Below are 13,978 nucleotides of genomic sequence, written 5' to 3' on the forward strand. Positions count from 1 at the left end.
TAATTTTGTGGACTACTCTTGCCAGAGAAAACCACTTTGTCTCTTTATATCCATGGGTGTCCTTTGACAGGATTTATTACTTGCAATCAGGTGACAGTTTACAATATTTTATGTTCTCATGATATAGATCTTATAAATTACTTTTTTTTTTGTGTATAGAATTATGTTCTTTGACATACAAAAATCTCTGAATGCAAATCCTGGGAATATTCACAATGATCTAAGATTGAGTTAGTTTATGTGCTCTTAAACATTTGAAAAAAAAAAAAAAAGGAACTTGATCTGGAGTGAGGAGTGCAAGGTTACTCTCTGGTATTCACTGTTTTTCATAGGTTGGGCACTTGCTGGCCCATTAAAAATAATTCTAACAATTCCAAATTTGCTTGCCAGAAATGTTTAATGTATATGTAAATTACATTGTAACTAGAAGGGCTAAGATTGGGGCCAGTTATTTTTTATGAGAATGGCAAGTTAAGTTTGAAATAAAGGTAAACAGAAGTGGAAATTTTGATACTCATTTTAATGTAGAGGTGTCAGTGAAGAGTTTTGTGAAATACAATATTTTGGGATAGTAGTTTTGTAGTTGATTAAGTAGTGGTTCTGTATACATTTTTCTGGATAATGGTGTTGGTGCTAGGTTCTACCGTGTTGAATAGGCTGAATTTTGCTTATAACATACAGAGGGACTCAGCCATGACAGTGTCAGTGTTAGGTTTTGCAGCGTAACAACAGATTTGTATAAAAACGCTTTGTTTTGTGGAAATGTCTGTTTTCCTCCATAAAGCTAAGGTGTAGGCCTCTTAGAAGAAGCTATGGCATGGTGTATGCAGTTGTGAACATTTGATAATGCAATTCCTTCTGTGGTAACGTTGTGGAAATGTGAGAGACTAATTAGTGACTCTGGTGTTTTGTTGTTATCATTTGTTTTGAACAGAGAAGCTTCATATGTATCACCTTGTTTTACCTTGCAAGTAAATAGGATCCCAAGGTAGCTTATTTCAGGTGAGAGTAACTTATTTTAAATGAGTTAAGCAGCTATTGTTCTAATTACCTTGAATTAGGACAGAGTAGTAGCTAATAAAACATAACAAAAGGGAACTTACAAGCAAAAGCTATTAAGCCATTTCTAAGCTGAAAGAATGTGTAGATAATTGGGGGTAAATAAGTAAAAATGCTTCTTGATGTAGTAGTATTTCATCTTCTCTCTTGTTTCTGGAAAATAAAGATTCTTGTAAAAGAAAAGAAGATGAATTCTGTAAACTTTGAATTCCCTAACTGCCAACATTAAGCACCAATCCTCTGCTCCTCTCCTCTTCTCTTTCTGTCATGTCTTGCAGATGGGCCTCCTTTCTGCTTTGTTGGGAACATCTAGGAGGGTACTTTGCTTGTCTTCAGTGCCTGTTTCTTAATTTGACTTCCTTGAGCTTGGGTGTTTGCAGTGTTACAGTGTGGGTTTATAAGAGCAGTGTCATGACAGGGTTACACCACTTACTCCTGTTAGAAAGTAATTACTGCTAACCATGGATAGCGGATAAAATCAGATGTGGAAGTTGGAACAATCTTCTGTGATAAATGCTGTTAGGAGAGAATATGGGTCAGCGAGCCTCATAATGTGCTGTCAAAATATTGCAAATTACAGTGCTTTTTAAAAAGATTAGTTTTTTCACTATATTGGATTTATTATTATGATACGGGTAACCTTATTATAAACCTGTATCCAAAGTAAATTAAGTGAGCAGGCTAGGCCCATATAATGGTTAGCTGTTGCTGAAAGTGGTGATCCTACCTGCTGCTCAGTGCTGGCACTGAATTTAATATGTCCTTTCAGAAAGTCAGTTTGGTAACCTAAGTCATTAATTTTTTATTTTTATTTTTTATATAGAGTTACTTAACCACTCAAATAATGAGGTCACTCTATGATCAAACACATGAAAATGGGGCAGCTGGGAGTGGGGAATACCAAGAAACATAACCGATCTTGTTGGCAGAAACTGACTATCAATTTAAAAAAAAAAAAGTCAGCTGTGTCATTGTTACAGTACTCTGACATTAGTAGACTAAAAGTTCTCAATATTAGACATTGATAGTTCTCAGAAAGCTGAAGGATATTTCAAGCATTTAGCGTGCAACAATTTTTTCTGTTAAGAACACAGAAATAGAAAATAGCAACGGTTGTTTTTCCAGCCTGTAAAAGCCTGCCATTTGTTCTCTGAGCCCTTACTGTTTTATAAGCCACTTGAGCTGCATTCTGTTGGCTTGTGACATCAGCAGAACCCCTCAAGTGAATTATAACTGTGTTCAGGCCAAAGTAATTGTCTTTTCTGTTGTCTGTTTCATTTGATGCTATGATTGGATACAGAGATAAGCAGAGAGGTCCTAAATTAATATCGAACTAAATAAAAGAAGTGAGAAGATAGTGTTAATAATACTTTTAACACTTGTTTTGCTGTATTCCCATGGATTTTATAAGAATTTTGTTGCAGTCATATACATTGAGTTTAGGGAAACATTTTTGAACACACGTGTGTTAATAGAGATGCACAGCTGTCTTCTCTGTCTTTAGTAGTACTGTTCTTGACCACGTTATATAATTTGATGAAAGCAAGTCTGTTGAACTACACTTTTCTCTGGTAGATATTTCCGATAGCCTACCACCTTCTTTATTCTGTGAGTAACATATAAATGTGCAGAAATTGACTGAACTGTCAGGATCTTTCTGTTTTTGGGGTGCTTTTTGAAGGGTGATCAGAGTAATGTGCCATGTTAAGGATGATTTAAGCATTTTCTTCTGATGACAGCTTGTGTGTGTGTGTGCATGTGTGTGGTGATTGCCCGTAGAATTTCTTTATTACATCTTCAATGCACCTACCTAATGTCACATAGAAATTCTCTTTTCGTTTGTTTTGTTATTAGAGCTATTCTGCTAATTGAAAAGGAGACAGAAAATAGATGTCCACGCCTACAGACCCTGGCGCCATGCCTCATCCTGGTCCTTCCCCTGGACCAGGACCTTCACCTGGACCGATTCTAGGACCTAGCCCAGGACCAGGGCCGTCTCCTGGCTCAGTTCACAGCATGATGGGGCCAAGTCCCGGTCCACCCAGTGTCTCACATCCAATGCCAGCAATGGGACCTACTGATTATCCACAGGAAGGCATGCACCAAATGCATAAGGTAATAGTTCATTACAAGTGAACCTTTTTTTTCTAAGAGTTCTCTCCACTGAATAAAAAAACTACTTCTACTACATTTAGACCTGCATAATTGCTATTACACTTCACTTGTAAAACTGCAGCTACGCTCTTAATTCTGTCTTTGTCACTAAAGGTGATGCGTATTCTAGATTAAATACAGCTTGTTTGTTCTTAGTAGACTGTTTTGAACTACAGACTGAGTGGTTTGCAAGTTTTCATTTTTAAGCTGTGTGCTTTTCATTAGGTTAGACCTTACTAGGGAAAAAGAAATGGAAGTACAGTATTAAAACCTTATAGCAGATCATTCTAACCAACTTTTATTTTTCTTTATTATCTGTTTCGAAGCATGTTGCTTCTATGTTACATTTTTCTGGGATTTTTTTTTTTGTTTTCCATGAAATTGATTTTTAAACTTTTGTAATACTTTCAAAGGGCTTGTACTTACAAATTTGTTTAGTATTCTGTTTATGAAAAACTTTGTTTTCAAATTATATTACATTATGTTACATCCATCTTAGTAATTAATTTAAAACTGTGTAACGTACAACACGAATAGTTGGATTTAAGTGGTTGTCATACACTTAGAGTTACTTGTGTGTTTAGGCTATCATTAATGTCTTTTGCTTTGAGGACATTATTTGCTTGTCTGTAATTTCCTTTTTGAGACCAGTCTCTTACATACTTCCATTTTTGTTTGGTTGTGAACCAAAGCTTAAGAAATAACAATAATTTCAATTTCACTTATGTTGTTCTCTCAGAAATATGAAGTAACAGCTTAAAGTGCCAAGGTTCTAAAGACATTTTGGTAACTATTGTTGATGCTGTGCAGCATTGTTATAAGCTGTGGTGGGTTGACCTTGGCTGGCTGCCAGGTGCCCACCAAGCTGCTCTATCACTTCCCCTCCTCAGTAAGACAGGGCAGGAGGGGGCAGAAGACACAATGAGAAAGCTCATGGATTGAGAAAAGGACAGGGAGATTGCTGAGCAAATACTGACACAGGCAAAACAGATGCAACTCAAGATTAATGGAAGTTATTGCCAATTGATAATAAAGTAGAGCAGGGAAAACGGGGGAAAAAAACTAAAAAACCTAAAACTACCTTCCTTCCACCCCTCCATTCATCCAGGGGTCAACTTCAATCTCAGTTCTTCTGCTTTCTCTCCCTGTGAGTAGTGCAGGGGGCTGATGAGTGAGGCGGTGGTTGAGGTTTGTCCATAGCGCTTTGTCTATGCCACTCCTTAATCCTCACTCTCTTCCCCTACTCCAGTATGGGGCACCTATCACAGGAATACAGTCCTCCCACAGGCTGCAGCTCTTCAGGAACTGCTCCCACATGGCTCTGTACCACGGGGTCCATCCATCCCCCAGGGGCAAACTGCTCTAGCATGGGTCCCCCACGGGCGGCGGGTCCCCCACGGGCGGCAGCTCCCCCCAGACCCCCTGCTCCTCTCCACGGGCTGCAGCTCCGGCCCGGGCCTGCTCCTGCAGGGGCTCTCCATGGGCCGCAGCCTTCTCCAGGCCACATCCACCTGCTCCACCGGGGGCTCCTCCACGGGCTGCAGCATGGAGATCTGCTCCATGTGGGACCCATGGGCTGCAGGGGGACAGCCTGCTCCACCAGGGGCCTCTCCACAGGCCGCAGGGGAACTGCTGCTGCGTGCCTGGAGCACCTCCTGCCCTCCTGCTGCACTGACCTGGCGGGCTGCAGGGCTGCTTCTCTCATTTTTGCTCAATTCTCTTTCTCATTGATTTTCTGCAGTGAGCCTTTCTCAAATATCTTATCACAGAAATGCAACCAATGTCACTCAGTGGCTTAGCTCTGGCTGGGTTCCCCTTGGAGTCGGCTGGATCTGGCTCTGATCTGACATGAGGCAGCTGCTGGGCTCTGCTCACAGAGGCGACCACTGCAGCCCCCCTGCTGCCAAAAACCTTGCCATGTAAACCCAATGTATAAGCACATAAAAAAGAAATTCAAATAAAAACTAAAAATATTTATCATAAACATATTTTAATTTTCCTCATGAATTGGCAGCTTCTTGTTTTCATTTTCACATATGGATCAGTTTCAGTTGTTAGAACAGTGTCCAGACAACAGGGACATGGCACTACTGTCTTTGCATGAAGAACTGTATTGTTAAAATTTCTAATAGCTCAAAGACAGATGAAGTGAAGGAGGCCATGATCCAACTCACCATTTGTACTGAAGTATTGAAATTGTAATCTCTGAGAGTTCAATACCTTCAGTAACTAAAAATTTTGCATGTGAATCTTGAAGTGTGTAATTTAGCTGTTAGCCAGATTTGTTATCTTCAATTGGCATTTCTTTATTTGTGAGGTCATTTGCAATCCAAGATGCCAGTACTCTCGTGAGTGCTCTAAACACCATAGGCAACCACGGTTTACATCCTTCAATCTTCTCAGTTCTTTCTTTTTTAAGAGAATGCGTACCTGTAGAAAAAAAGGCCAACACTAGGAATTTTGCAGTAGAACAGTTTAATACTCCACACATTATGGCTTCAACTGCTATATCCTGTTTCACCCTGTATGTTCTTCAGACGTCTAATGCTATGTCAGCATTAGAAACGAATGAACTAAGTCCTTTCAGAGACTTTAGGAGCATATTACAAGTTCTGTGAACCAATATAGAAGTTCTCCCAGGGAGGTAGCCCACTGAAATGTTTTGAAATAGGTACCATGTCTGTGAAGAGTCCAGATAGCTAATTCAGAGGTGACCAGTCAGTATACTTATAGTAGAATTACTTTCCTTTTTCTATACCTTTATTCTGATAATGGGGCAAAGGCTGTAATTTCAAAAGCCTTTATTTAAGTAGCAAAGTTTAAACAGCCTTGCTGTCTCCTAGTTTGCCACTTTTAAAGTTCCACCATGCCTGTTGGGAGTGTGTGGGGAGTTGAGGTGGGGGGTGAGTGAGACTATACTAAAGAATGGGTCTGTTGAACTGATCCAGCTGGAGGAAAAAAAAAAGTTTTTTTTCTTATTTAATTTTTCAGTCTAAATCGGTTTTCTGTCCTGTTTTCCTGTACAACTACAGAAACAGTCTATTACAACAACTAAGGGAGAGGCTGGGGAAGGGTCTCTTGAAGGAATGCTGTGAAAGTGTTCCTCCAGACCATTTTGTATATGTTACTTGAATGATATTCCATGCAGTTAAAGTAACTGATCAGCCACCTGCATGTTCCAGTTTGAACAGTAAACTTTTTCTTTCTCCTTAGTGTTATTTAAAGCAGTTTGGTTTCTATGTAATGATGTATCATAGCATTTTTGTTCTTTTGTTTTCCTTTTTTTTTTTCAAAAAAGTGTAGTAAAAGTGGGAGAGCATGCAAAAAGTGTCCCAGTTATGCAATTGCTTGTGGGATGTACATCCCATATATGCAATGGTATTGTGGTTCCCACTTCTAAATTTAACAGATTAAGTGGTAAAGCATCTTAATTCTATGTTAGATGTTTGACTAGTTTACAGAGCATAGCATGATGCATAAAAATGAAAAGAAATTAAAGTGTGGAAAAGTAGGTAGATATAGAAATGATTGATATTAGTAAATCATAATTCCTAAAGTTCATTTACTTAACTGCTGTTAATATGAAAGATAAAGACTATATATTCATATAATAATCCAAAAAACCTTCCACAGGAAAATTTACTATTGATTTACGTAATTCAGTTTTGACAGAAACAATAAATTGGCTATTTTTCTTACTACTTCCTTAAGTAATCTTTCGACTACCAATGATGTTGCCAAGGAAATCATTACAGGCCTAGGGGGAACTGCCGCCCGTGGGGGACCCGTGCTGGAGCAGTTTGCTCCTGAGGGATGGACCCCGTGGTATGGAGCCGTGTGGGAGCAGTTCTTGAAGAGCTGCTGCCTGTGGGCAGCCCCTGCAGGATTGGTTCGGGAATGACGGCATCCCGTGGGAGGGACCCCACGTGGAGTAGGGGCACAGAGTGACCATGGAGGAGTGGCAGAGACGAAGCATTAGGGACTAACAGTAGCCCCCATTCCGCTGCACTCACTGCTCATGGGGAGGACATAAAAGAGGGTGGATGGCAGAGGGGGGAGGGGAAGTTTTTTTTAGTTTGCTTTTAGTTCTCACTGCTGTAGTCTGTTATCAATAGGCAATAAACTACAACTCTTCCTATGCAGGTTCAGTTTTGCCCATAATGGTAATTGGTGAGTGATCTCCCTGTCTTTATCTCAGTCCATAAGCCTTTTTTCATCATATTTGCTCCTCCAGTTTTGTTGAGGAATGGGAGTGAGAGGGTGGAATGGTAAAGTTTAGCTGTCTATCTCTGTGAAACCATCATATCCACATACAGGCTTTTCTGGAGGCAGAAGATAGGGATAGATGATTTTAGTGTTCCCTGTATTATTTTTGTTGTATGGTCTACATTAGTGAAAAAAGAACGTATTGTTTTTGAACTTGAAAAATTAAGAGAGACTTTGTGTGAGATGGTATTCTGGTGATTTATATGGGATTAACAGAACTGTTGGTTAAATCCCTACTGCAAGGGCAACTGCAGTCAGACTGCCTGTCTGTCAGTGATGTGGCTGTGTGGTTAGGTGACAACACATTGCTATTTGGTCTATGTAATTTTCATTGTTAGTGTAGAGGATGCATGGTCTAGAAGAAATCTATTTTGATTCTTAATCTTAGTCTCTGATTTCAAGGCCAATGTTTTATTTGTTTGTTTAAAAAGGAGGTAGGAAAAAAAAAAAAGAAAAAAGACACCATAATATGCAGTTTATCTGGAAATAGGTCAAATTGTGATGTAACACTCTTTGTGAGAAGACCTTACTGAATGAAGAGTAAAAGCAGTGTAGGTAAAATGTTCCTTTTATTTTAGGCAATACATAAAGTCTGCAAGTTTGCCGGCTTTGCCAGCCATGTAAGTATGAGCTTGCATGTAGCTGAGATTTATCCCTCATTAGGTCTTAAGGAAGCACTGCGTAATATATCTGTCCTGTTCTCTGTACCTGTTCTTACTTACAAGGACAATAATAGTAATATGTACTCAAAGCTGAGTATGTCTCAGCTTCCTATTTCCCATCTGTTGTGTCATATTAAAAGAAAAATAGAACACACCGATGTGACAGTAGTGCTGTATTGCTGGTACAGGTTACATTTTTCATGCCAACAATGTCTTTGTGGAAGACATCTCTAATTTATACAGGACAGAAGAATTCACAGAAATTGCTTTGTGTGGGGGATGTTTTCTGTGATTTTTAACCTGTTACATAGGTTTAAAGTTATCATCTAACTTTGTAACTATATAGTGATTCAAAAAGGTTGTGAAAAATAACCATTTTTTAAGTTATGTTGTCCTTGTCTACTTAGTTTTAGAGTTGTCTTTTTTTTTCCATAGACAGTGGAGGTGCTTTTTGATTAAAAATATTCTTGAAAGCATAAGTCTCTTTGCATTTAATCATTGATCATTGAAATTGTTTTGCCTTGAAAGAAATTTGTGCCATCTTAATTTTTTTAGCTTTGCAATTAAAAACAGATTAGTCAGTTCTATTTTTCCTTATCTGTTTCTAATGAATTTCACTTCTAGTTTTTCACATTATAATTTCTGCAAATACACAGAAGCAAACCCCATTTTTGCTATACTTATGCTCCCTTCTGTTAGACTAGAAACATTTCAGTTTGCCAGTTGTTATTTATTTATTTTAAAACACATATTTTACAAAAACTGTTATTTTCATCAACTCTTCCCACAGAAGTACTCCTCCAATTGACATTTCTGTGCCTATCCTTCCATTCCTTTTTTGTTGTTGTTAAATTTCCTTTTTGAAAGGGCAGCTGTAGGCATGTATTTGTCTTCCTTTTCACTGCTGCTCTTCATTAATGCTAGTCCCATTTCCTACCTCCTGTGTGCTAGTACTTCTGATGCTCTGGATGTGTGTGCCACGTCCCATCTTAGGTCCTTTCAAAGCTGCCAACATCAACAGAGGCTTCACTGTTGCCGTCCATTAGTGCAGTGCAGCGACACCCATCCCTGCTGTCACACCACAGAGTATACAGCGACAGCCCTTTGTTCTAGAAAACAGATTCAATTTTGTGCACAGTCTCTTCCTCCTCTTGGAGGCCCTGAAGATTTAGACCTGGGCATATACCCCGATAAAATAGGAGTGGGTCTGGTTTTACAGGTGTTTTGGTTTGTGTAGTACTCAGCTCCTGCGGGCAAAATGTGAACTGAGCATTCTTGTCAGCGTTAGTTGTCTATAAATAGCTGAGAAGGGACAGAGAGAGCTCTTCATGCTCAGAAAATGGCATTGGGTTTTACTTGGTCAGCACACTGAACCTATTTTTAATGTGTCTATTAAGCTTATCTCTACATTCCCTACTCCACATCCCAAGTTCATGTAATCAGAAATAGCCTATCAGATAAAAGATTTTTCACAAACGTTTTTGCAAGTCATGACTAAACAATTTGTTGAAACAAAAATCCATTTTACTTCCCCTTTTTTTGGTAAGTTTTCTCTTTTTTTATCCTTAGTTTCTGGCAAGGAAAATGATGGTGAAATACTTCAATAGTGCTGACTAACCAAAAAAAAACACCTTTAAATAAAGATAATTTCAATCAAACAAAATTATTTCAATGGAAAATGGAAAAAATATGTGAAGGATTTACAAATAAAAGTTAGAGGTTTTCTCCTTTTTCTGTATAGAAGGATGATGTGTCTTTAATTCTTCTGAATTCATTCATGTGTAACAGATTTATCAAAGAGAAGAAATATTACAGTGTTTTTCTGTAACTTCTATAGTGTTGTTTTTTTTTTCCTGTGACTTCTATAACTTCTCTATAGCTTCTTATGCTTTTTTTAACAACCTGTATTTTCCATTGGAATATTTTTTCCTACCTCCTTAAAAAAAAAAAAAAAAAAAGGCTTCATCAATATATAGGCGTACATTCAGAGAAAATAGGCTGCAAGGTCTATGTTTATAGTAGGGCTTGCAAGAACAGTATTTAGTTGTGTACAAGTATGTATTAGAGGGGCATAGTTCCGTATTTCTGTATAGAGAAGGTAAGTGATGCCACCCTTTTCTTTCCTAATACAAAGCTGTGCAGACACTCTTAAGTCAGTAGTTAATAAGCATTAGAGATCTGGTATAATTTTTGCTTTCAGGTAAACTTTCTTAGTTTTCTTAAGAGACATCTTTTCCTGCTTACGTTACTTTTCCTGTGTTTTCATATTCGGAGTTTTGAGGTTTCTATTAGGGAGCAATTTCCAGTGCCCTGCACGCCTTCTGCATATTTTTCTGACCCCAGGCTGTCTTCTCTTTACTGTCTGAGAAGGGCTTTTGGTCCTGTTTTGCATTCTGAGTACCATGGGAACTGTAGTTTTTGAGGAGTGAATGAGGTGACAGTGACTGTAGGAAGCAGTATTCCAGTAGAACTATGTCTTCCCTTCCTTGACTGCCTTAACCTCTTTGTAGGCAAAAATAGGGAACCTCCTGCAATGGTGTATCTTCATGTTTGAAGAGAAACAGTGTTTGGGGCATTCCAGTAGAGACTGAAAGGGCAAAGTTTGGGCTAAAAATAGCTCAGGCCAAGCCACAGGCTGTACTTTAATAAGTTGGTGTGTGTTACACAGCTTTGTAATATGAGACCAATACAGCTCATGTGCTTGTATATGGATGGTTTGCCTCCCTGGCTTTGCCAAACAGTTCATAAGGAAACAAAAAAAAGTTGTCAAAAAAGAAACAAAGGGGACAAGCACTCCAGTGGTGCTCTGTGCTTCCTGAAATGTGTGATTCCAGGGGTAAAGGTTCCCATTGTATTTATTTTGAATGTCAGATAAGAGAAGTTTGTACTTTGTATTTATTTAGATTTTAAGTTAAACTCCTTTAGATTTTTATAGTGGATTTATACACTATCTCTGTTTAAATACTTTTTTTTTCTCCACAGTCCATTGATGGCTTGCATGAAAAAGGAATGGTTGAAGATGTTCATTGTGGCTCCATGAAGAGTATGCGACCTCCTCACCCTGGGATGGGTCCACCTCAGAGTCCAATGGACCAGCATAGCCAAGGTTTATACATACTGTGCATGCTCTATGGTTTTGGGGCCCCATTATGCCACAAAGAGTCACTAGTTCTGTGGAACATATTTCTAATTATTTCCATTCAGCTTTGTTTAGAAAAACTAAGCTCATATAAGAGGGGAAGGTGAATAACATCCTGTCTGGAGTGCTCATCAGTCATCTACTTGAAAAAAACAGATATTTTTGTAACGTTCAACTCAGTGGTCTGTGATTGAAACCCTAATGAGTAATGTATCATTTGACCCCCTATCTAGGACCATGAACACTAGAAAGTATTGTTTTTCCATTACACCTCACAGTATTGGTTAAATGAAAAATTACTTCTGCAGTTAGGTATTCTCCATCAGCTAAAACTTTTCCATTGAATTCAGGGGGATGGAAGCATGATGATTTGAGAGCAATGTTTTACCTGACTTTGCATTTGCCTGGCTCTGTTTTAGGGCCATTTCTCTTTAATGTTTTCATAAATGACTTGGATGTGGGACTTGAAGGTATACTGAGTAAATTTGTGGATGACGCTAAATTGGGAGGAACTACTGAGTCCCTTGAGGGTTGAGGGGCCTTGCAGAGAGAGCTTGACAAAGCTCAAAGAGAGCTGGGCAATCACCAGTTGTATGAAATTTAACGAGCAAATACCAGATTCTGCACCTAGGTAGGGTCAACCTCATCTATACATACAGATGGGGAAGAGAGGCTGGAGAGGAGCCTTGTGTAAAGGATCTCGGGGTTTTGTTCAGCTAGCTGATGACCATGAGTCAACAGCATGCCCTCGCAGCCAGAAGGACCAACTGTAGCTGCAGTGCATCAGATACAGCACTGCTAGCTGTTTAAGGGAAGGGAAGCCCTGGATATGGGGAAAGCAGACTTCAGGCTGCTCAGGGAACTAGTCAGCAAGGTCCTCTGGGAAACTGCTTTTGAAGGCATTGGCATCCATCAGGGCTGGTCAATCTTTAAGCACTGCCTCCTAAAAGCACAGGATCAGGCAATTCCAAAATATCGGAAGTCAGGCAGGTGGGGCAGAAGGCCGGCCTGGCTGACCAGAGATCTTCTACTGGAGCTTAGGCGAAAAAAGAAAGTATACGGCTGCTGGAAGGAGAGTCAGATGACGTGGAAGGAATACAGGGATGCTGTTCGAATTTGTAGGGAGAAAATTCGTGTGGTCAAAGCCCAACTAGAGTTGAAGCTGGCCATATCTGTGGGAGACAATAAAAAAGGGTTTTTTAGATATGTGAACAGAAAAAGAAGAACCAAAGAAAACATAGGTCCGCTACTTGATAGGGAAGGTCTCCTCACAGACAATGACATAGGCAAAGCAGAGACATTTAATGCCTTCTTCGCCTCTGTCTTCAACACTGATGATGGGCTTCAGGACCCAGGGTGCCCTGAGCTGGAAGACCATGACAGTGGGAATGACAAACTCCCAACTGAACCCGAACGTGTGTGGGATTTGCTGCTCCACCTGGATCCATACAAGTCCATGGGTCCAGATGGAATTCGTCCCAGGGTGCTTAAAGAGCTGGCTGACATCATTGCGGGACCTCTCTCAATTATTTTTCAATGGTCTTGGGAATCCAGAGAGGTCCCAGTAGACTGGAAGCTGGCAAATGTTGTGCCAATTTTCAAGAAGGGTAAGAAAGAAGACCCTAGCAATCACAGGCCTGTCAGTCTCAAGTCAGTGCCTGGTAAAATTATGGAGAAGATGATCCTTGAAGTTATTGAAGCACACCTGGGGGACAGTGCAGTCATTGGTCCCAGCCAACATGGGTTCACAAGGGGTAGGTCCTGCCTAACAAATTTGATTTCCTTTTATGATAAGATCACCCATCTAGTCGATCAAGGGAAACCAGCTGACATGATCTTTTTGGACTTCAGCAAAGCTTTTGACACGGTTTCCCATAGGATCCTACTGGACAAAATGTCCAGCATACAACTTAACAAAAACATCATACAATGGGTGAGCAATTGGCTGACAGGCAGGGCTCAAAGGGTTGTGGTAAATGGGGCCACGTCTGGCTGGCGGATGGTCACTACTGGGGTCCCTCAAGGCTCCATTTTAGGGCCAGTCCTCTTCAATGTTTTTATAAACGATTTGGATGTAGGACTAGAAGGTGTTTTGAGCAAATTTGCTGACAACACCAAACTTGGAGGAGTTGTGGACTCGGATGAGGGTGGAAAGGCCTTGCAGAGAGACCTGGATAGATTGGAGAGCTGGGCGATCACCAACCACATGAAGTTTAACAAAAGCAATTGCCGGGTCCTGCACATGGGACGGGGCAACCCTGGCTATACGTACAGACTGGGCGACAAGACACTGGAGAGCAGCCCAGCAGAGAGGGATCTGGGGGTTGTGGTTGACAGCAAGTTGAATATGAGCCAGCAGTGTGCCCTGGCAGCCAGGAGGGCCAACCGTATCCTGGGGTGCATCAAGCACGGCATTGCTAGTCGGTTGAGGGAAGTGATTGTCCCACTCTACTCTGCGCTGGTGCGGCCTCTCCTCGAGTACTGTGTGCAGTTCAGGGCACCACAGTACAAAAAGGATATTAAACTGTTGGAGAGCCTCCAGAAGAGGGCGGCGAAGATGGTGAAGAGCCTAGAGGGGAAGACGTATGAGGAGTGGCTGAGGTCACTTGGCCTGTTCAGCCTGGAGAAGAGGAGGCTGAGGGGGGACCTCATCGCAGTCTACAACTTCCTTGCGAGGAGGAGTGGAGAGGCAGGTGAC

The 13,978-nt window shown here is 40.4% G+C and overlaps 1 protein-coding gene across 6 annotated transcripts in view; it reads left to right on the forward strand.

Moving 5' to 3' along the window:
• The window catches only part of SMARCA2 (SWI/SNF related, matrix associated, actin dependent regulator of chromatin, subfamily a, member 2), a 124,413-nt gene that overhangs the window by 6,396 nt on the left and 104,039 nt on the right, over positions 1-13,978 (forward strand). For all 6 annotated transcript variants that reach the window (XM_040539934.1, XM_040539932.1, XM_040539938.1 and 3 more), the window contains exons 2-3: positions 2,914-3,174; positions 11,124-11,247. In XM_040539934.1, the coding sequence (XP_040395868.1) occupies positions 2,950-3,174; positions 11,124-11,247 (349 nt within the window). In that variant the 5' untranslated portion in view covers positions 2,914-2,949. The remainder of the gene's footprint in view (positions 1-2,913; positions 3,175-11,123; positions 11,248-13,978) is intronic.

The sequence above is a fragment of the Cygnus olor genome, chromosome Z (genome assembly GCF_009769625.2).
Source record: "Cygnus olor isolate bCygOlo1 chromosome Z, bCygOlo1.pri.v2, whole genome shotgun sequence".
NCBI lineage: Eukaryota > Metazoa > Chordata > Aves > Anseriformes > Anatidae > Cygnus > Cygnus olor.